Raw genomic sequence first — 24,283 nt, 5'->3', positions numbered from 1 at the left:
CTGTCTCTTAATTATTCTTTGTCTAATTATCCTTTGCCAACAAACTTCGCAGACCAGAGAAACAATGGAACGTGTGGAAACATGTTTCCGTGACATAATGCCACTCCTAAGTCTTTCATTAAGTGTTCATAAACGAATCATTCCACAATCCTGTTTATACAGGACAGCCGCCTCTGGTTCTTCTGTTCATTCTGTAGACATTCGCTTTTGATAGGTTCTAGCTGCACTGCCTTCCATTAATGGACATATATTACCAATACAATACAGGAGGCCAACAACTCCCATCCCCGATTCCCTCCCTATTAATGCATCATTAATATACGCCACTAGAAACCAGTCCGATTACCTCGAATTTTCAAGGGCACTGGGGTAAAACCTCGAACACCTCAACAACTTATCAAAAAAAAAAAAAAAAAAAAAAAGGGCTTTCTGGGCCAGATGAACCTGCAACTCACCTTCTGGTGTGTGCAGTCTAAGCTTTCATCTCTTACTTTTCTGAAAAGCTCTCACTCAGAGATGGGGGAAAGAAGGAAGGGCAGAATGAAGAATTCTTTACTCAGCTAATGGGAGATACCCGCCCGCGGCCGATAATCCCACGCAAGCCCTGCTAGAGGTAACCAGACATCTTTTCAGAGATCTGTTCGGGATGTCGAGGTGGTTCTGCACCACCCCCCGAAAACCAAAGCAGGCCCGCTGGGGAGCAGAGGCCGGGGTGGTGATGTGGGCGTGAGTGGGCACAGAAAGGAGATGCGCCAACTATTAGAGTGAAGTCCCTCGTCCCTTAAGGAAAAGCAGCTTTGCAGCGAGACGGAGTCCGACTCCCACCTGGGCCCGCCGACCAGCGGTCTCCAGAGACTGCAGTTGATGGACCGCACCTGTCATCACAAGGTTCGGCGCGCAGAAGAAACCAGCCAGCAGGACCAACGCAGGGTCGGCAGAAAACGTTCGTTAGGGTCGGGGTTACGATCGAGCCAAGACACTTACGGGGTACACCTGTCGCTGTACTCATTGGCGATGGTCTCGATGCCGCCACTCCTTGCTACAGCGATGTAGCAGTTGAGAAAGCCCAGGTCAATGCCAACCACGGACATCCCGCCGCCCAATGGTCGGGGTGCTGGTGCTGAAGCCTCCTGTGCGGGAACCGCGTCCTCTTCCGAGCTGTTGCTCGAATAACTGTGACTCCTACGAGAAGCAAAGGAGAGATGACCCGAAGTCGCTACGCATTAAATCTAGGGCAGCGCGTCCGGGACCAGAGGAGGAAACAGAGGCCTCCAGCACCGCTGGCTCCGCCGCCTCGGTCTCTCGCCACTGCGGTTCGGCCGCCTCCAACCGGCAGTTACAGAGGTCTGCGCCTGCGCGCTCGGCCGCCGGGGAGGTGCGCGAGCTGCCGCTCTACGCCCGAGGCTGCTCCACGCCTCCACTTCGGCCCCTTCCGTCAGTACTCGGGCAACGGCTGCCCGAGAAGCTGAGGGTTCGAGAAAGATCTGGAAAATGGAGGCGGCTGAGCCAGCTGAGGGTGGGAGGGAGAAGGCGGAGCGGGGAGGATCAGGGAGGAGAGGACGCAAAGCGAAGGTAGTTTGCTCGCCATCGCGCGGCAGCTGGGAGAACTGCGAGTGGGTTAGGTGAGAGGCAGCCGGCCGGCCGCGCGCTTAGCCAACGTGTTTTGAAGCATCCCTTTTGGGTTGTTTGTGGCAACGAGAGGCACGCCTGTCACAGCGGCTGGATACTGCCGAGGCTTGCCCGAAGTGGGACGCGCAGGCCGGCAGAGGCTGGCCTGCGCCCACTCCTCACTCTTTCCCGACGAAGGGCCGCCCGCAGCCAGAGTACCCACCCGCCGGCCTCGCCGCCCCGAGGGGCCCATGTGCCGCCAGCCGGAGCGCTCGCAGTCTGACCGCGCGGTCCTGCCGCGCGCCCGCCGCGCCCCTGCCGCGCGCCCGCCGCGCCCGCCGCGCCCCTGCCGCGCCCCTGCCGCGCGCCCGCCGCGCCCGGCTCTGTGAGGTGGCGCCCATTGTGCCGCATGGCGGCAGTCTCGCCTGCCTGCAGGGGCGCCGCCGCTCCCGGGGAAAGGAATCCTTTTCATTGCGCTCGCGGCAGTCTTGTGTGAAAGCCAACGGAACAAATTTAAGGGTTTTGTTTTTCCTTACCAGGGCCTGAAATGCCAAAAAACAAACTTCTGCCAGGAAACAAGAGCACACTGACAACTTTCCCTTCATGTAACTTCCTTTACACCGTTATAAAGATGCAGTCTCCTCCACTAACCCTTACCTCTGAAAACCAGTTTTACATAAAACTGATCTTAAGTCTTTCTGTCACTATGACACCAGGCAAGCCAGTGCATTGCTTCCAGACTGTGCCCTTTGATGCGCAGAAAAGGAGCCTAGTGTGGTCCAGTTGTCTGCCTTCATTTGATCGTCATCTGCTGTCTAGCGGAAATTTAAGCAAATTATACTTTACACTTACAAAATTTGGCTGTCTTGTTTCTCCTCGTTCACTTCTTCATGGGATTCCTGTTCCTTCTCTCCCAATTCTTCTTGTGTTTCCTGTTTCTTCTTACCCAATTGTTTGTGTGTTTCCTGTTTCCTATTTGTTTCCGTCTTGAAATAGATTTTTTTACTCCTCTCATTGTCCCTACTTGCTCTCTTCTTAAGAGAACTTAGACTTTTTACTACTATCAATGCTGCAACAGCTGCAGCAGCAAGTGTGACTACAGCCCCTGCTGCTGTTGCTATGAGTAACATGAAGTCCATTTTCAAGGGTAATACTAAGGAAACTGGAAGGTATGGTGGTGTTTTGACTCCAGCATTTCTATATTAAAGAATCCCATCTCTCTCCCATGCCACGAGCACACAGGAAGCCGGGTCGCTCCTGGCTGACCCCGTGGTCCTCTTGGATGTGGCTAGACTGGGTGGAGGGGTCTCCCAAGAGGCAGTGCGTCAGCAGAGCGGGGATTGGGCACTGCCGCCCCAGCAGAACCCTGGGCCCCCAGTCCTACTGGGCATCTCATGGCCTCCAGCTTTCCTCCTCAGGTGCCTCTTTAGCCATCATCCTTTTGAGCCTGCCACCATCTAGATTTTTTTCCAGAATTATCCTGAAACTCTCCTAGGACCATTTATTTATCCATGCTTTCTGTCTAAAATTTGAAGGTGTGAGAATGATTGTTCCATTGAAGAACACTTAAACTATTAGAGTAAAAAGAAACAGTTGAGGTCAGGAGCAAGGGGTTACCACCACATTCTTTACATAATTACGGGGAGGAAATCATAGAATCTAGTGGCTAAAAGCATGACACGCTGTGGGGTCACATAGACTTGAGCTGAATATGCTTTAAAAAATGCCTGTTGCTAGAATATAGGAATTATATTGATTTACTTACATTGATCCATGTATACAGCAACTGTGCTGTACTCTCATAAATTCTAGTATTTGTAGAGTTTCTTGAATTTTCTGTGTATAGAAAAATTTGGTCTGAGAAATAACTAATTTTTTCTTCATTTTTAATCCTTCTACTTCTCGTTTTTTGTTGCCTAAACTCTCTGATGTTGAATATGAGCAGTAATGATGAGCATCTTTGTCTTGTGCCTAACGTTAAATACTTGTGTTTATGATGTAAGAAACTAAAATTATCCTCTTTTCCTAGTTTGCTAAATTTTTCTCATAAGTGGATATTTTGAACTTAACAAATGTTATTTATCTATTGGTATGACCTTTTTTTTCTCCCGTAATCTATTAATGAGGTGAATATTAATAGATTTTTCTAATATCTTTGTGTTCCTGGGATAAGCTAGTGAGGCCATGACATTCTGATTATTTTTAGATATATTGGATTTGGCTTGTGATTATTTTATTTAGAATGTTTGCATTTATATGTAAGATTAAATTTTCCTTTCTTTACTCATCTTGTTGATATTAGGATTATACTGGCCTCATAGAAGGTGAGAGGTTTCCTCTCTTTTTTCTTTTCTTTGACAAAGTTTTGGTAAAATAAGTCTGTAAACATCTTGACCTGGAATTTAGGAGATTGATGACCACTGGTTAAGTTTCGCTAGTGGTTATATTCTATGTTTTCTATTATTTCTTGAATCAATATTGATTTATATTTTTATTGACAATTTACCATTCCATCTAAGTTTTCACATGTGTAGGCATAAAGTTGATTATTCACTTCTGAGTTTTGAAACTCTCTTCTGTAGTTATATATCCACTTTTTCATTCTTAGTATTATTTTAATCCTTTTTTTCATGGTTCTTATTACTACTGCTTTGTAAGAAGAACCAGCTTTTGGTTTTCTTGCCTTCTTTATTATGTCTTTGTTTTCTATTTCATCTGCTATTATTTCCTTCTATATTTTTATGTTTACTTTGTTCTTCTCCTAATCTGAGTTTAACACTTAGATCATTAGTTTTCAGTCTTTCTTGTTTTCTAATATGTATATTTGTAGCTACAAATTTCCTTCTAGATACCATTTTAGCTGAATATCTCAATTTTTGAACAACTGAGAAGAGTAGGCAATGGAGATAAAAATATCAGCATTATTACTGATAAAACTGGTATTATAGAAATGCATGTGTCTTACAGCCTTGGAATTATCACACCCCAGAATTAAGCAGACTTATCTATCTAGTTATAAAAAACACCTAGTTCCACATTGAGGCCTGTCCCTGTAAAAATCCAAGAAAGAATGGACCAGAATGTGTGTAGGCTCCCAAGATAAGTGAGACCAAGGCTAAATTATTCCCAAATTCACCAAGTTACGTCACTTTCCCCACCAAAAAGTCTTTTAGCCAGTGCTTATTTAGGTTTACCAATTTGTTTGTTGCTTATTTCATCCCACTCCTTCCTTCTGGGTTCAGTTTTCTTTCAGTAATTTTTTTTTTTTTTAAGATTTTACTTATTTGAGAGAGAGAGTGAGTGAGAGAGAGCACAGGAAGAGGGAGAAGCAGGGTCCCCGCTGAGCAGGGTGCCCCTTGTGGGGCTTGATCCTGGGACTCCGGGATCATGACCCAAGCTGAAGGCAGACCCCCAACCAGTTGAGCCATCCAGGTGCCCCTTAGTAATTCTTTAAATAAAGGTCTCTGAATGGTGAACTGGTTTTTTGTTCTCTGAAAAATTTTTTCTTACCTTAATTTTTGATTAATAATTTAGCTGTGTGTAGAATTCTTGAGAGTTACCTTCCCTTATCTTTGGGCATCCATTACTAAATACTGTTCCTTTAAAAGTCATGAGTTTGTCTTTTTTTTTTTTCCTTTGATATTGGTAGCTTAATTATGATGTGTCTAGGTGTGGATTTCTAAAAATTTATTCAGAGACTTTTGTTAACCTGAGGATGAATGGTTTTGGGTTTTTGTGTGTGTGTGTGTGTTCTTTTGGTTCTGGAGTAGTCTCAGACATTCCCTTGATTATCGCTTCTCACCCTTTCTTTCCAGTTTCTTTTGGATCTCCTATTAGAATGTGTAGATCTCTTTATTCTAACCTCTATGACTCTTAGCCTCTTTTTGTCATGTTTTTAATCTCAAGCACTCTACCAATTTTATTTTTTAAAGATTTTATTTATTCATTTGACAGAGAGAGACACCGTGAGAGAGGGAACACAAGTAGGGGGAGTGGGAGAGGGAGAAGCTGGCCTCCAGCAGAGCAGGGAGCCCGATGTAGGGCTCCATCCCAGGACGCTGGGATCATGACCTAAGCCGAAGGCAGATGCGTAATGACTGAGCCACCCAGGCGCCCCAGCACTCTACCAATTTTAGATGTTCATTTTCAAACTTGTCTGTTCTTTCATACTGTTTTCATTATTTCTCCTTTAAAAAATCTATTAATCATTTTAAACGTTCTAATTTTATAGTTATCTTTTAGAGTATTTTTATCACATTTTTAGTTCTTGAGGGCTAATTCTGATTATCTACCAACTCTGCCACAACATACTTTCTTACTTCCTCATAAAATTTAAATATTTTGACCATTAATTCATCTTCACTAAGGCTACTTTTACTGTGGGATCTTTGTGTACCCTGGGGTCATAGAAGTGTCCCAGAGATGTTTTATATTTGTCAGAACCCTGAGGAGTCTCACTGGTCCTAGAACAGTTTTAATTTTTCAGTTTGGAGTTCACATACCATACATATAGTGTTTATGTATATATACAGTTGACCCTTGAACAACATGGATTTGAACTGCACAGGTCCACTTATATCTGGATTTTTTTTTGGTTAACTACAGTACAGTACTATAAATATACTCTTCCTTATGATTTTCTCAGTAAGATTTTTTTTCTCTAGCTTTATTGTAAGAATACAGCATATAACATGAAAAATACGTGTTGTTTATGTTATCGGTAAGGATTCTAGTCAACAGTAGGCTATTAAGTTTTTGGGAAATCAAAAATTATACATGGATTTTCGACTATGCAGGGGGTTGGCACCACTAGCTCCCATGTTTGTTCAGGGGTCAACTGTACTTTGTTCTGGCACAAGCCTAGGTGTTTTGATTTCTCAGAGATGACTTTTTTCCTACTCACTGCTTTGAGATGGTTGTCAATCCTCTTGTCTACTATGGTTTGGTGCCTCTTTTCCTAGTCTCTCTTCTTAAAAATAGGACTCTCTCACTCATATGTGGAATTTAAGAAACAAAACAGATGAACACAGGGGGGAAAAACAGAGAGGCAAACCATAAAAAAGACTCTTTAAATATAGAGAACAAACAGGATTGCTGGAGGGGAGGTGGGCAGGTGGATGGGTTAAATGGGTGGTGGGTATTAAAGAGGGCACTTGTGATAAGAACTGGGTGTTATATATAAGTGATGAATCCCTAAATCCTATTCTTGAAACTAATATTACACTATATTTTAACTAGAATTTAAAAATTGAAACAAAAAAGAAAGCATATGGGAATAGCCGTATGCTTCTCTCTTCAAAAAAAAAAGAAAAAACACTCCTTCCAAGCTTTCAGTACACATGATGTGTTCAGTTTCAGTCCCCTTACCTTACCAGGGCCCAAGCTCATAATTCCTATCTCCATGTGGGTGTTGAAAGCACCCTTAAGGTCTGTATATGTTTCTGAATCCTCTGAGATGCTATACATTATTAGCTCCCAGCAGTGTTCCTAGCCTTGAGAATCTTTGTTGCAGACATCTGGTATTTCCCTTTTTACTAAAAAAAAAACAAAAAACAAAACCCTTTTGGATATATTTTATCCAATATGTTCATTATGTTTGTGGGGAAGGGTATCTGTGTGAATTCAATCTGCCATATTGCCAGATATTTAGCTTATATACTTGCAGTAAATATTTGATCCAGAATCTCTATTTCCACTGGATTATTGCTGTAATTTGCTTCCTGGTCTCTCTACATTGTCTTTTCCCTATTAACAGTGCCAAGCTGTCTTCTTAAAGCTTTGCTTTGACTTTGTTATTCACCTGTTCAACAAATTAGTGATGGTTCTTCACTGTGTAAATTCTTCACTCTGGCATTCAAAGCCTTTCACAGTTTGACCCACAATTTACTTTTCCAACTATTTCCTACCACTTTTCTACATCAACTGTTTTATCCTAGCCAGCTTGACCACTTACTGTTGTTCAAATATGACAAGTTTCTCCACCAAGTTCTTGTGCCACTGTCTTTCTCTGGGATATAGCTCAAATTTTACATGCTTATTAAAATCTTCAATATTGTTTGAAGGTATCATGAGGCCTCCCAAGGCTGCCTCAAGTTGACTTTGTTTCTTGCCTTTGCTACCACTTTGTACCTTTCTTTCTTATGATATTTTTCACATTCTGTTCTCCACCAGTTATTTGTTTTGTCCGTTTTACTAGATTATAACCTTTGCAAGATTATGAGGGCATGGAATGTACGTTTTTGTATACTTCAAAATTAGTCAAGGCGTTGAACTAAAGAGTATACAATAGTTGTGAAATAACTAGAAAATTCACCCTAATAATAAATGGTATGGTAGAGATTTGCATTGAAGTCTAGAAGCTTCTGTGTTTGAAGGGCTAGAAATGGGACACCTGTCTGAAGGGAAGGATCCTATGAGGCAGGAAGAGCTCAGAGGAGGCAACTTGAGAATTATGCTTTAAAAAATGAATAACTTTCAAGGTAGATAATGAAAAGGAAGGAGCTAATGGGTAGAAAGAAAAAAAGTACAGAAAAGATAAATGACATTGAAAAAGAAGGTCCAATGGCATCAAAAAGCATATTGTATGTGGGGGATCAGAAGTTACTGGTAAGCCTACAATGCCTAGAAGGACAGATATGATGTACAGCTGAAGTCTAGAGCTAGAACACAAAGGATGTTGTATGCCAAAGTAAGAATAAGAAGTCTTTCATTTATCCTGCAGGCTAGCCATTTACCTTTTTAAGAATGAAGACATATTTTTAATGTACAAAAAACTATGCCTCCCAAAGTAACTTTTTTTTTTTTTTTAAAGATTTTATTTGACAGAGAGAGACACAGTGAGAGAGGGAACACAAGCAGGGGGAGTGGGAGAGGGAGAAGCAGGCTTCCTGCCAAGCAGGGAGCCCAATGCAGGACTCGATCCCAGGACCCTGGGACCATGACCTGAGCCAAGGCAGACGCTTAACAACTGAGCCACCCAGGCGCCCCCAAGTAACTTCTTTTAAGCTTTTATTGAAATAGGATGTCCATGTACTACCATAAGTTTAAGAACATTTCAATACAATCCTGTATTTTGCTAATCCCCTAAGCTTGTACATATATGAACAAAATTGCTACATATACGTAAAATCCTACTTTAAAATTCAATTTTCATTTTTAATTGGCATATGGACTCCTAAATTACTTGCAAAAACTGCCCCTCAAACTCGCCCAATCCTGATGACCTACAAGTCAGGAAGTACTACTATATTTAGAACACTGAAATAGATGGAGACTGACATGATCAGATTGAGAGTTTAAAAAATACTTTGGTGGCAGTGTTAAGAATTGATTAGAGCAAGGTGAGAATGGATACAAAAGTGTCACTTAGGAGACTGTGGCAGACTACTAGCTGTCTTTCAAAATCTATTATTTTGTCTTGTACACATGGCTGCTCAAAGACAGACTATATTTCCCATCCTCTTTATAACTAAGTATGGCCACGTGACTAAAGTCTCACCAATGTGTATATTCAACATGTGCAACTTCCACCTTGCCTGGTTAAAATCCCTTCCACCTGCTGTGATTTATTTTTCCCTTTTCCTGTCAGTGGGAACACAGATTAGCCAGAGACCCAACTTTGACTATGCAAATGAGTACAATGTTCTAGGACAAGGGTTCTTTACCCAGGGGGTCCCCATGTCCCTAAGGGATCCATAGACAGAATTAAGGGGTGTTGTCTTGAACTAACCTTTAACTAAAATTTAACATTTCTTTCAATTATGAATATAGACACAAATCACAGTATTATTTTTTAAATGATTTTATTTATTTATTTTGAGAGAGAGAGACACACACAAACACACACACAGTGTGAGTGGAGGGAGGGGCATAGAGAGAAGCTCAAGCAAACTCTGAGTGTGAAGCCTGACGCTGGGCTCCATCCCACAACCATGAGATCATGACCTGAGCCAAAATCAAGAGTTGGACACTTAACCTACTGAGCCACCCAGGCACCCCACAAATCACAGTAGTATTAATAGTATGTGATTTTTTTCCCACCAATAGAAATCAGATATTTTCATACCACATTATAATTATTGGATATATATTATTATTTTGTTGTTGCTTTTTTGTCTTTTTTTTTTCCCTAGCAAACCTTGCCGTGAGAAAACAATGTAAAATTCACCAAAACAGATGTATACTTATACTTTTGCCGCTGTGCACCAGGAAGTTCACCTACTCTATTTCTGCACATTCACAGCCTCCACAATCTCTATAGTTTATCCCCTCTAGCTTAACATTCCTTTACTTGCTAAAATGTTAAAATCTCAGGGATTTCAAATGTACTATCTTCTACAACATTTCTGAAAAACAAGACAGACTCTTGTATAAAACCTTGGAAACCCTGTTTTCTGCCTTTAAGTCAGTTCCAAATTCTGACAAAAAATTTGTTACTCTCTGATTATTAATGAAGTTAGAATCAAGGAAAAAAAACTCATATATAACAGTTTTAAGCTTTATTATCAATACAGAGACACAAACTAATTCTCAAAGGTATATTTTTTGTTCCAAGATATACTCACATCAGCCAAATTTTATTTTAAAGATAAAAGCAGACACACCATTTTATATCTTTTCTTTTCCATCTACATGTTTATAGTGTCATAAAGTCATCAATTTTTTATGAACAGATCTAGAATCTGTGCTTATAACAGGTATATGATAAAATAAACTATACATAGTAATACCTGAGCTGTCTTAATAGAGATGTTGTAGAAGAAAGTTTACTTCTGCCCATAAATATGATGCCATCTCCTGATAAGCTTTTAAGAAATATTTGTCATATCATATGATTTTAAAAGATGAGAAGACAGTTATATTAAGAGAAGAGCATTTAAAAAGAATATGCTTTCATTTCTTAGATTTTAGTATACATTTTAATTTTTCATCACAAAAGAAAAAGATTTTAAACTAATAGAAATAACATATACTACTTATAAGTCAAATGTCTCATTAAAGTTTGAGTCTAAGTAGGAAGGAAACCCACATTTATCTGATTTTTAGTATTTAAAATCCTTGAAAAAGCATATGCTTTATTGCAGAATTAAGATTCTCAAAAATATTGACAGTAATAACACTCTATCAAATTGTATATAAATGGCAGCTATATAATTTGTATGTTTAACAAGTTAAATACATGTATTTCTTAATCTCCTGATGAACTACCTCCAATATCAATATTAAGGAATTCTTTAATTTTATCATATAGTACCAACACCAAAGCACCCCCTGTACCACGAAGGATATTGGAGAAGGCACCACGAAAAAATGCATTGATTCCCTCATGTTGGTATATCTTCACAAAGCAGTCTAAAGTTCCTTTATATTGCCGTTCAGCCTCACCACTCTATACAAGGGAAGACAAATAGTTTGCCATTATTTTAATATCTTTCATCTTAAGATAGATTTTTTTCAGCACTAAGGACAGATAAAATTAATACTCTGTTGAATAAGTATGTTGCATTAATAGGCATATATTGAATATTGCACCCAGTGGTTGGAGAATACTCATACTTCTCTGGCCCACTTGAAAAATGATTATATATAAGGCTTAACAAATTTCAAAAGATGGTCATCACATGCTATGATTTACCCTCTCACTACATTGCAATTAAGTGAGAAACTGACAACAAAAAAGACAACTAGAAAACTATCAACTGTTTGGATACTAAGAAAAACACATCTTAGAAGATATTTAAAACCTAATAATAACCATGAAACTCCTTAACTAAATTTGTAAGATGCAGCGTGAGTGGTAACTTATAAGGAAATTAATGACTTTGAAATATTAGAAAGGGGGGCGCCTGAGTGGCTCAGTTGGTTGAGCGACTGCCTTCGGCTCAGGTCATGATCCTGGAGTCCCTGGATCGAGTCCCGCATCGGGCTCCCTGCTCGGCAGGGAGTCTGCTTCTCCCTCTGACCCTCCCGACCCTCCCCTCTCTCATGCTCTCTCTCTGTCTCTGTCTCTCAAAAAAAAAAAAAAATATTAGAAAGGAAAAGCTGAAAATTAATAAGCAACCTAAACATTTTTAAACCTAAAGAAAGTTGAAATAAGAACGTAGCCAGCAGAAATTATGGAATTAAGGAAATAGGAAATAAATACAACAGAAAGCATACAAAGTCAAAGTTAGTTATTTGAAATACAGTTTACTGACAAATTTCTAGAAACACTGTTTGAGGAAAAACGAGAAAAGTCTCCAAAACTATTAGAAACATCAAAGGTATCATCACTGCTAATGATCCAGAGATTAAGAAAAAAGCAAGATAATAGTACAAGCAACTTCATGAAACCTATTTTGAAAACTCAGAAGAAATGGACAAATTCCTAAAAAAGTATAACTTACCAACAGAATAAAAAATAAAACATTAGAGTAATATATGAAATTCACTAATCTAATCAGTTGTTGAAAATCCTCTTAAACTATGGGTCCAGATGGCTTTATATGTGATCCCTACTAAATATTCAATGAACATTTAATTCCAATCTTACAGAAGTTATTCTAGAGAAGAGAAAAAGTGGAAGACTCCCCCATATATTTTATAAGGTTGGCATAACCTTGATATCAAAATTAGATTAGGACAATACAGGAAGGAAAAATTACAAACCAAAGTCAATGAAACAATGCAAAACTTCTAAACAAAAACTAGCAAATCAAACCCAGCTAAAAATATAAAATACAATATATAATGACCAAGCTGGGTTTATACTAGACATATACGGTTGGTTTAGCTCTGGAAAACAGATTAATGTAATATATTAACATATGAAAAAAGAAAAATGAAATCATCTCAACAGATATAGAAAAATGAAATTATCTCAACAGATACAGAAAATCATCTCAACAGATATAGAATTACCAATCATGATTAAAAACTGTTGTAACCCGGGAGGGGGGAAAGATGGCGGAGGAGTAGGGGACCTTATCTCAACTGGTCCCTGGAATTGAGCTGGATATCCACCAGACCACTCTGAGCACCCACGAAACCAGCCTGAGATGTAAGAAGATCTGGATCTCTACAAACAATATCGCAGACGGTTGGTTTTGAGGTACTAAGCGGGGAGCAATGATTCCGCGGCAGATTATTGGAGGATAAACGGCAGCGGGAGGGTGCCTGGCCGTGGGGATCCTACACCGCTGGTGAGCGACAGCGTCACGTGATGTGGACGGGGCACACACTCGCAGACCGGTAGCAGCAGGGAAAGGACTCTAGGGCAGCCCCTGGGGCAGAAACCCGGAGCAGCGGGGTGATGAGCGGGCACAAACTGGGAGCGGCTGGCGGTTTTAGAAGCACAAAGGGCAGAGATGTGCCCTGACCTGGAGGCAGGACTGGGAGCTCTGCGGAGGGGCGCACAACCCAGGACGCTGCAGTTTATAGCAGCACGGACAGAAACGACACAGTGTGGCCTGGAGAGCTCACTGAAGAACAGACTGAGGTCTCTCTGCTCTGAGGCAGAGGGTTGGAAATGGTCTCTTCTGCTCTGACTCGCAGAAGAGACGCCGAAAGCCGCCAGGGAAAGCTGCCAGAGAACAAAAGCCCCCAAAACTGATTCCCGCTGAGCCGATCCCCCGCCACAGGGGGGCAGGGCAACTCCGCCCAAACAGGGTTGCCTGAGTAACAGCGCGGCAGGCCCCTCCCACAGAAGACAGGCTGGGAAAACAAGAGGCCAGCAACCCTAAGGTCCCAAGAAAACAGGTGCATCTTGCTTGGGTTCTGGTCAATCATTTGGACTCTACATATTCCCTCAAACACCCATCAACAGAATGACTAGGAGGAGGAGCCCCCAAAATAGAAAAGACTCAGAGATTATGACTTGTGCTGCAGATTTACAAATGGATGCAGATATAACCAAGATGTCGGAGATGGAATTCAGGCTAGCAATTGTGAAGACAATGGCTAGAATGGAGAAATCAATTAATGGCAACATAGAGTCTCTAAGGGCAGAAATGAAAGCTGAATTGGCAGACCTTAAAAATGCTATCAATGAGATCCAATCCAATCTACATAATCTAACAGCTAGGGTAACTGAGGCAGAAGAACGAATAAGCAACCTGGAGGACAATATAATAGATAAAAAGGGAAAAGAGGAGGCCAGGGAAAAACAACTCAGAATCCATGAAAATAGAATCAGAGAAAAAAGTGACACCATGAAGCGTTCCAATGTCAGAATAATTGGAATCTGGCGGGAGTGGAGAGAGAGAGAGGACTAGAAGATGTATTTGAGCAAATCGTAGCTGAGAACTTCCCTAATCTGGGGAATGAAACAAACATTCGCATCCTAGAGGCAGAGAGGACCCCTCCCAAGATCAAGGAAAACAGGCCAACACCCCGGCATGTAATAGTAAAACTCGCAAATCTTAGAACCAAGGAAACCATCTCAAGGGCAGTTAGGGGGAAGAAATTCCTTACGTACAGAGAAAGGAACATCAGAATAACGTCAGACCTATCCACAAAGAACTGGCATGCCAGAAAGGGCTGGCAAGACATATTCAGGGTACTAAATGAGAAGAACATGCAGCCAAGAATACTTTATCCGGCAAGGCTTTCATTTAGAATGGATGGAGAGATGCAGAGCTTCCACGACCGGCAGAAGCTCAAAGAATATGTGACCACTAAGCCGGCCCTGCAAGAAATATTAAGGGGGGTTCTATAAAAGGAGAAAGACCCCAAGAGCGATATACAACAGAAATTTACAGGGACAATCTAAAAAAACAACATCTTCACAGGCAACATGATGACAATTAATTCATATCTTTCAATGATCACTCTCAATGTGAATGGCCTAAACGCTCCCATAAAACAGCACAGGGTTGCAGATTGGATAAAAAGACAGGACTCACCCATATGCTGTCTACAAGAGACTCATTTTGAACCTAAAGATACATCCAGACTAAAAGTGAAGGGATGGAGATCCATCTTCCATGCCACCGGACCTCAAAAGAAAGCTGGGGTAGCAATTCTTGTATCAGATAAATTAGATTTTAAACTAAAGTCTGTAATAAGAGACACAGAAGGACACTATATCATTCTTAAAGAGTCTATCCAACAAGAAGATCTAACAATTGTAAATATCTATGCCCCCAACATGGGAGCAGCCATCTACACAAGCCAACTGTTAACCAAAATAAAGAGTCATATTGATAACAATACGTTAATTGTAGGAGACCTCAATACTCCACTCTCAGCAATGGACAGATCATCTAAGCAGAAAATCAACAAGGAAACAAGAGCTTTGACTGATACATTGGACCAGATGGACCTCATATTTATAGAACTTTCCACCCTAAAACAACAGAATACTCATTCTTCTCGAACGCGCATGGAACTTTCTCCAGAATAGACCATGTACTGGGCCACAAATCAGGTCTCAACTGATACCAAAAGACTGAGATTATTCCCTGCATATTCTCAGACCACAATGCTCTAAAACTGGAACTCAATCACAAGAAAAAATCTGGCAGAAATTCAGACACTTGGAAGCTAAAGACCACTCTGCTCAAGAATGTTTGGGTCAACCAGGAAATCAAAGAAGAACTTAAACAATTCATGGAAATCAATGAGAATGAAAACACATCAGTCCAAAACCTATGGGATACTGCAAAGGCGGTCCTAAGGGGGAAATACATAGCCATCCAAGCCTCACTCAAAAAAAACAGAAAAATCCCGAATTCACCAACTAACTCTACACCTTAAAGAACTAGAGAAAAAGCAACAAATGATGGCTGAGCCACTCACTAGAAGAGAAATAATTAAAATTAGAGCAGAAATCAATGAATTAGAAACCAGAAACAATGAATTAGAAACCAGAAACAATTAGATCAGATCAATGAAACTAGAAGTTGGTTCTTTGAAAGAATTAGTAAGATTGATAAACCACTGGCCAGACTTATCCAAAAGAAAAGAGAAAGGACCCAAATTAATAAAATTATGAATGAAAGGGAAGAGATCACAACTAACACCAAGGAAATATAAACAATTATTAGAAATTATTATCAACAACTCTATGCCAATAAATTGAGCAATCTGGATGAAATGGAGGCCTTCCTAGAAACCTATAAGCTGCCAAGACTGAAGCAGGAAGAAATTGACAACCTGAATAGGCCAATAACCAGTAACGAGATTGAAGCAGTGATCAAAAACCTCCCAAAAAACAAGAGTCCAGGGCCTGATGGATTCCCTGGGGAATTCTACCATTCAAAGAAGAAATAATATCTACTGAAGCTGTTTCAAAAAATAGAAACAGAAGGAAAACTTCCAAACTCATTCTATGAGGCCAGCATTACCTTAATCCCCAAACCAGGCAAAACCCCATCAAAAAGGAGAATTTCAGACCGATATCCCTGATGAATATGGATTCCAAAATCCTCAACAAAATTCTAGCTAATAGGATCTAACAATACATTAAAAGGATCATCCACCATGACCAAGTGGGATTTATCCCCGGGATGCAAGGGTGGTTCAACATTCGCAAATCAATCAATGTGATAGAACACATTAATAAGAGGAGGGAGAAGAACCATATGGTCAAATAATCTTTGACAAAGCAGGAAAAAACATGCAATGGAAAAAAGACAGTCTCTTCAATAAATGGTGCTGGGAAAATTGGACAGCCACATGCAGAAGAATGAAACTCGACCATTCTCTAACACCATTCACAAAGATAAACTCAAAGTGGATGAAAGACCTCAATGTGCGACAGGAATCCATCAAAATGCTAGAGGAAAACATAAGCAGTAACCTCTTTGACATCGGCCACAGCAACTTCTTTCAAGATACACTTCTAAAAGCTAGTGAAACAAAAGCAAAAATGAACTTTGGGACTTCATCAAGATAAAAAGCTTCTGCACAGCAAAGGAAACAGTCAATAAAACAAAGAGGAAACCCACAGAATGGGAGAAGATATTTGCAAATGACACTACATATAAAGGGCTGGTATCCAAGATCTATAAAGAACTTCTCAAACTCAACACCCAAAAAACAAATAATCAAGTCAAAAAGTGGGCAGAAGATATGAACACACTTCTCTGAAGAAGACATACAAATGGCTAACAGACACATGAAAAAATGTTCATCATCATTGGCCATCATGGAAATCCAAATGAAAACCACACTGAGATACCACCTTACACCAGTTAGAATGGCAAAAATGGACAGGGAAAGAAACAACAAATGTTGGAGACGTTGTGGAGAAAGGGGAACCCTCTTACACTGTTGGTGGGAATGCAAGTTGGTACAGCCACTTTGGAAAACAGTGTGGAGGTTCCTCAAAAATTTAAAAATAGAGCTACCCTATGACCCAGCAATTGCACTCCTGGGTATTTACCCCAAAGACACAGATGTAGTGAAAAGAACGGCCATATGCACCCCAATGTTCATAACAGCAATGTCCACAATAGTCAAACTGTGGAAAGAGCCGAGATGCCCTTCAACAGATGAATGGATAAAGAAGATGTGGTCCATATATACAATGGAATATTACTCAGCCATCAGAAAGGATGAATACCCAACTTTTACATCAACATGGGTGAGACTGGAGGAGATTATGCTAAGTGAAATAAGTCAAGCAGAGAAAGTCAATTATCATATGGTTTCATTTATTTGTGGAACATAAGGAATAACATGGAGGACATTAGGAGAAGGAAGGGAAAAATGGGGAGGGGGAATTGGAGGGAGAGATGAACCATGAGAGACTATGGACTCTGAGAAACAAACAGGGTTTTAGAGGGGAGGGGGCAGGGGGGATTGGTTAGCCCAGTGATGGGTATTAAGGAGGGCACGTACTGCATGGAGGAGTGGGTGTTATATGAAAACAATGGATCGTGGATCACCACATCAAAAACCAATAATGTACTGTATGGTGACTAACATAACATAATAAAAAAAAATAATAATAAAAACTGTTGTAACCCAAAACAGAAAGGAACAGCCATAATATGATGAAGGATAACTACAACAACCCCACAGCTAACATTAATTTATGTAACTTTGAAGGTATTCCTATAAGATTAGCAAAAAAGACATGTTGTTAATTATTACTTCTTTTTTTAAAAAAATTTAATTATTTAAAAATTTTTTTTTTGTTTTCTTTTTTTTCTTATGTTAATCCCCATACATTGCATCATTACTTTTAGATGTAGTGTTCCATGATTCATTGTTTGTGCATAATACCCAGTGCTGCATACAGAATGTGCCCTCCTCAATACCCATCACCAGGCTAACCCATCCTCCCATCCCCCTCCCCTCTAGAACCCTCAGTTTGTTTTTCAGAGTCCATCGTCTCTCATGGTTCGTCTACCCCTCCGATTTCCGCCCCCTTCATTCTTCCCCTCCTGCTAACTTCTCCTTCTTAACATATATTGCATTATTTGTTTCAGAGGTACAGATCTAAGATTCAACAGTCTCGCACAATTCACAGCGCTCACCAGAGCACATACCCTCCCCAGTGTCTATCACCCAGTCACCCCATCCCTCCCACCCCACCCCCCACTCCAGCAACCCTCAGTTTGTTTCCTGAGATTAAGAATTCCTCATATCAGTGAGGTCATATGATACATGTCTTTCTCTGTTTGACTTATTTCGCTCAACATAATACCCTCCAGTTCCATCCACATCGTTGCAAATGGCAAGATCTCATTCCTTTTGATGGCTGCATAATATTCCATTGTATATATATACCACTTCTTCTTTATTCATTCATCTGTCGATGGACATCTTGGCTCTTTCCACAGTTTGGCTAATGTGGACATTGCTGCTATAAACATCGGGGTGCACGTACCCCTTCAAATCCCTACTTTTGTATCTTTGGGGTAAATATCCAGTAGTGCAATTGCTGGATCATATGGTAGCTCTATTTTCAACTTTTTGAGGAACCTCCATACTGTTTTCCAGGGTGACTGCACCAGCTTGCATTCCCACCAACAATGTAGGAGGGTTCCCCTTTCTCCGCACCCCCGCCAACATCTGTTGTTTCCTGACTTGTTAATTTTAGCCATTCTGATTGGTGTGAGGTGGTATCTCACTGAGGTTTTGATTTGGATTTCCCTGATGCCGAGCGATATTGAGCACTTTTTCATGTGTCTGTTGGCCATTTGGATGTCTTCTTTGGAAAAATGTCCATGTCTTCTGCCCATTTCTTGATTGGATTCTTTGTTCTTTGGGTGTTGAGTTTGATGAGTTCTTTATAGATTTTGGATACTAGCCCTTTATCTGATATGTCATTTCAAATATCTTCTCCCATTCTGTAGGTTGTCTTTTGGTTTTGTTGACTGTTTCCTTTGCTGTGCAAAAGCTTTTTATCTTGATGAAGTCCCAATAGTTCATTTTTGCCCTTGCTTCCCTTGCCTTTGGCAATGTTTCTAGGAAGAAGTTGCTTCGGCTGAGGTCAAAGAGGTTGCTGCCTGTGTTCTCCTTTAGGATTTAGATGGACTCCTGTCTCACATTGAGGTCTTTCAACCATTTGGAGTCTATTTTTGTGTGTGGTGTAAGGAAATGGTCCAGTTTCATTCTTCTGCATGTGGCTATCCAATTTTCCCAACACCATTTGTTGAAGAGACTGTCTTTTTTCCATTGGACATTCTTTCCTGCTTTGTCAAAGATGAGTTGACCATAGAGTTGAGGGTCCATTTCTGGGCTCTCTATTCTGTTCCATTGATCTACGTGTCTGTTTTTGTGCCAGTACCATACTGTCTTGATGATGACAGCTTTGTAGTAGAGCTGGAAGTCCGGAATTGTGATGCCACCAGCTTTGTTTTTTTTTTTTTTTTTCAACATTCCTCTGGCTATGCGGGGTCTTTTCTGGTTCTATACAAATTTTAGGATGATTTGTTCCATTTCTTTGAAAAAAGTGGATGGTATTTTGATGGGGATTGCATTGAATGTGTAGATTGCTCTAGGTAGCATTGACATCTTCACAATATTTGTTCTTCCGATCCATGAGCATGGAACGTTTTTCCATTTCTTTGTGTCTTCCTCAATTTCTTTCATGAGTATTTTATAGTTTTCTGAGTACAGATCCTTTGTCTCTTTGGTTAGATTTATTCCTAGGTATCTTATGGTTTTGGGTGCAATTGTAAATGGGATCGACTCCTTAATTTCTCTTTCTTTTGTCTTGTTGGTGGTGTATAGGAATGCCACTGACTTCTGTGCATTGATTTTCTATCCTGCCACTTTACTGAATTCCTGTATGAGTTCTAGCAGTTTTGGGGTGGACTCTTTGGGGTTTTCCACATAAAGTATCATATCATCTGCGAAGAGTGAGAGTTTGACTTCTTCTCTGCCGATTTGGATGCCTTTTATTTCTTTTTGTTGTCTGATTGCTGTGGCTAGGACTTCCAATACTATGTTGAATAGCAGTGGTGATAGTGGACATCCCTGCCGCGTTCCTGACCTTAGGGGGAAAGCTCTCAGTTTTTCCCCATTGAGAATGATATTCGCTGTAGGTTTTTCATAGATGGCTTTTATGATATTGAGGTATGTACCCTCTATGCCTATACAATGAAGAGTTTTGATCAAGAAAGGATGCTGTACTTTGTCAAATGCTTTTTCTGCATCTATTGAGAGGATCATATGGTTCTTGTTCTTTCTTTTGTTAATGTATTGTATCACATTGATTGATTTGTGGATGTTGAACCAACCTTGCAGCCCAGGGATAAATCCCACTTGGTCATGGTGAATAATCCTTTTAATGTACTGTTGGATCCTATTGGCTAGTATTTTGGTGAGAATTTTTGCATCCATGTTCATCAGGGATATTGGTCTGTAATTCTCCTTTTTGATGGGGTCTTTGTCTGGTTTTGGGATCAAGGTAATGCTTGCCTCATAAAATGAGTTTGGAAGTTTTCCTTCCATTTCTATTTTTTGGAACAGTTTCAGAAGAATAGGTATTAATTCTTCTTTAAATGTTTGGTAGAATTCCCCTGGGAAGCCATCTGCTGCTGAGCTTTTGTTTTTTTGGGAGATTTTTGATGACTGCTTCAATTTCCTTAGCGGTTTTGGTCTGTTCAGGTTTTCTATTTCTTGCTGGTTCAGTTTTGGTAGTTGATACATCTCTAGGAATCCATCCATTTCTTCCAGGTTATCTAATTTGCTGGCATAGAGTTGCTCATAATATGTTCTTATAATTGTTTGTATTTCTTTGGTGTTGGTTGTGATCTCTCCTCTTTCATTCATGATTTTGTTGATTTGGGTCATTTCTCTTCTCTTTTTGATAAGTCTGGCCAGGGGTTTATCAATCTTGTTAATTCTTTCAAAGAACCAGCTCCTAGTTTCGTCGATCTGTTCTACTGTTCTTTTGGTTTCTATTTCATTGATTTCTGCTCTGATCTTTATTATTTCTCTTCTCCTGCTGGGTTTAGGCTTTATTTGCTGTTCTTTCTCCAGCTCCTTTAGGTGTAGGGTTAGGTTGTGTACTTGAGACCTTTCGTGTTTCTTGAGAAAGGCTTGTATTGGTATATACTTTCCTCTTAGGACTGCCTTTGCTGCATCCCAAAGATTCTGAACAGTTGTGTTTTCATTTTCATTGATTTCCATGTATTTTTTAAATTCTTCTTTAATTTCCTGGTTGACCCACTCATTCTTCAGTAGGATGCTCTTTAGCCTCCATGTATTTGAGTTTTTTCCGACTTTCCCCTTGTGATTGAGTTCTAGTTTCAAAGCATTGTGGTCTGAAAATAGGCAGGGAATGATCCCAATCTTTTGGTACCGGTTGAGACCTGATTTATGACCTAGGATGTGATCTATTCTGGAGAATGTTCCATGGGGACTAGAGAAGAATGTGTATTCAGTTGCTTTGGGATGGAATGTTCTGAATATGTCTGTGAAGTCCATTTGGTCCAGTGTGTCATTTAAAGTCTTTATTTCCTTGTTGATCTTTTGCTTAGATGATCTGTCCATTTCAGTGAGGGGGGTGTTAAAGTCCCCTACTATTATTGTATTGTTGTCGATGTGTTTCTTTGCTTTTGTTATTAATTGCCTTATATAATTGGCTGCTCCCATGTTAGGGGCATAGATATTTACAACTGTTAGATCTTCTTGTTGGAGAGACCCTTTAAGTATGATATAGTGTCCTTCCTCATCTCTTATTACAGTCTTTGGTTTAAAATCTAATTTGTCTGATATAAGGATTGCCACCCCAGCTTTCTTTTGGTGTCCATTAGCATGGTAAATGGTTTTCCACCCCCTCACTTTCAATCTGGTGGTGGCTTTGGGTCTAAAATGAGTCTCTTGCAGACAGCATATCGATGGGTCTTGTTTTTTAATCCAGTCTGATAGCCTGTGTCTTTTGATTGGGGCATTTAGCCCATTTACGTTCAGGGTAACTATTGAAAGATAGGAATTTAGTGCCATTGTATTGCCTGTAAGGTGACTGTTACCGTATATTGTCTGTGTTCCTTTCTGGTCTATGTTGCTTTGAGGCTCTCTCTTTGCTTAGAGGACCCCTTTTAAGATTTCCTGTAGGGCTGGTTTTGTGTTTGCAAATTCCTTTAGTTTTTATTTGTCCTGGAAGCTTTTTATCTCTCCTTCTATTTTCAGTGACAGCCTAGCTGGATATAGTATTCTTGGCTACATATTTTTCTCATTTAGTGCTCTGAATATCCTTTCTGGCCTGCCAGGTCTCTGTGGATAGGTCTGTTGCCAATCTAATGTTTCTACCATTGTAGGTTACATATCTCTTCTCCCGAGCTGCTTTCAGGATTTTCTCTTTGTCTATGAGACTCATAAGTTTTACTATTAGATGTCGGGGTGTTGACCTATTTTTATTGATTTTGAGAGGGGTTCTCTGTGCTTCCTGGATTTTGATGCCTGTTTCCTTCCCCAAATTAGGGAAGTTCTCTGCTATAATTTGCTCCATTATACCTTCTGCCCCCCTCTCTCTTTCTTCTTCTTCTGGGATCCCAATTATTCTAATGTTGTTTCGTCTTATGGTATCGCTTATCTCTCGAATTCTGCCCTCATGATCCAGTAGTTGTTTATCTCTCTTTTTCTCAGCTTCTTTATTTTCCATCATTTGGTCTTCTATATCACTGATTCTCTCTTCTGCCTCATTTATCCTAGCAGTTAGTGCCCCCATATTTGATTGCACCTCATTAATAGCCTTTTGGATTTCTACTTGGTTGGATTTTAGTTCTTTTACTTCTCCAGAAAGGATTTCTCTAATAACTTCCATATTTTTTTCAATCCCATCTAGTATCTTTAAAGTGATGATTCTGAACTCTAGATCTGACATTGTACTAATGTCCGCATTGAGTAAGTCCCTAGCAGTCAGTACTACCTCTTGTTCTTTTTGTTGAGGTGATTTTTTCCATCTTGTCATTTTGTGCAGAGGAGAATAGATTAATGAGAGAACAAAATGCTTGCAGAGTAACAACGTCCCCAGAAAATATACTCTAAACAAATCAGAAAAGACCTGAAGCAGTGGGAAAAGAACGGGAAAGAGAGAAAAAAGAAAAAGAGAAAGATAAAAACAAACAAAAACAAACAAAACAACAACAACAAATAAAACCAGAATGTGATCAAATATGATCAGGCTGGTATATAGATCAGTGCCACACACTAGATTTGGGGTGTGTTTTGGTTTGTTAGAAGAAAGTGCCTCCCAAAATTTTAAAGAAAAACTTATATATGTACAAAAATAAGGGTTGATATGATGAAGGGATGGAATATGAGTGTAAAGATGGAAATTATAAAAAATTTTATAAAAGGAATTGATAGGAAGTTGTTTGAAAAAAGAAAGAAGAGGATTTAAAAAAAGAAGAAAGAAAAAAAAAGGGAGAGAATGTGATCAGGCAGGGGAGTAGAAAAAACCATATACTAGAGATTTAGGGTATATTTTGATCTGTTAGAAGAAACTCTCTCAAAATTTTAAAGAGAGAACAACTTATATATATATGCCAAAAATATAGGTAACTACTATGAAGGGATAGAATATGACTCTAAAAATGAAAAATAAAAATGTTTTTTAAAAAAGGGATTGATAAGATGTTGGTTGAAAAAGGGAAAAAGGGGCGCCTGGATGGCTCAGTTGGTTAAGCGACTGCCTTCGGCTCAGGTCATGATCCTGGAGTCCTGGGATCGAGTCCCGCATCGGGCTCCCTGCTCGGCAGGGAGTCTGCTTCTCCCTCTGACCCTCCCCCCTCTCATGTGCTCTCTCTCATTCTCTCTGTCTCAAATAAATAAATAAAATCTTTAAAAAAAAAGAGAGAGAGAAAAAGAAAAATTAAAGAAAAAAAAAAGAAAAAAAGACAGTTAAAAAAAAAATTAACTTTGAACGACTAAAGAATCATGGTAAAAAAGCCATGAATTCTATGTGCAGTATTCCCCTAGCGCTGGAGTTCTGCCGTTCTCATTGATCAGTAAACGTGGTCTTGGCTGGCTGTTCTCGCTGATCTTCTGGGGGAGGGGCCTGTTGCTGTGATTTCCAAATGTCTTTGCCGGAGGCGGAATTGCCTCACCCTTGCCTGGTCCGGGCTAAGTAATCTGCTCCGGTTGCTTTCCAGAGCTTTTGTTCCCTGCGAGCTTTCCGTACAGCTTTGTGAAAATGACGGCCTCCCAATCTCCACCCCAGAGGAGCCGAGAACTTGGGGCCCTGCTCCTCAGTGCGCCCCAGAGAAAAGCAGTCAGTCACTCCCGTCTCCCC

General features: G+C 40.1%; 2 protein-coding genes across 3 annotated transcripts in view; both read right to left on the bottom strand.

Moving 5' to 3' along the window:
• Positions 1–2,529, bottom strand: part of HSPA4L (heat shock protein family A (Hsp70) member 4 like) — a 53,612-nt gene extending 51,083 nt beyond the window's left edge. Inside the window, exons 1-2 of one of the 2 annotated variants that reach the window (XM_045880477.3) lie at positions 2,461–2,529; positions 985–1,182 (exon numbers count right to left, since the gene is read on the bottom strand). In XM_045880477.3, coding sequence (XP_045736433.1) covers positions 985–1,091 — 107 coding nt within the window. In that variant the 5' untranslated portion in view covers positions 1,092–1,182; positions 2,461–2,529. Of the gene's footprint in view, positions 1–984; positions 1,183–1,831; positions 1,896–2,460 lie in introns of those variants that run through there. The other variant, XM_064585038.1, reaches the window with a different exon arrangement.
• Positions 2,530–9,549: 7,020 nt separating this feature from the next.
• The window catches only part of SLC25A31 (solute carrier family 25 member 31), a 41,295-nt gene continuing 26,561 nt past the window's right edge, over positions 9,550–24,283 (bottom strand). Inside the window, exon 6 of the mRNA XM_064583173.1 lies at positions 9,550–10,996. Within this exon, the coding sequence (XP_064439243.1) occupies positions 10,796–10,996 (201 nt within the window). The 3' untranslated portion in view covers positions 9,550–10,795. The remainder of the gene's footprint in view (positions 10,997–24,283) is intronic.

This window comes from Mirounga angustirostris, unplaced genomic scaffold (assembly GCF_029215605.1).
Source record: "Mirounga angustirostris isolate CCGP_5_RB_7025 unplaced genomic scaffold, mMirAng1.0.hap1 SCAF_2, whole genome shotgun sequence".
Lineage (NCBI taxonomy): Eukaryota > Metazoa > Chordata > Mammalia > Carnivora > Phocidae > Mirounga > Mirounga angustirostris.
This window is presented reverse-complemented; position numbering and strand designations above follow the sequence as displayed.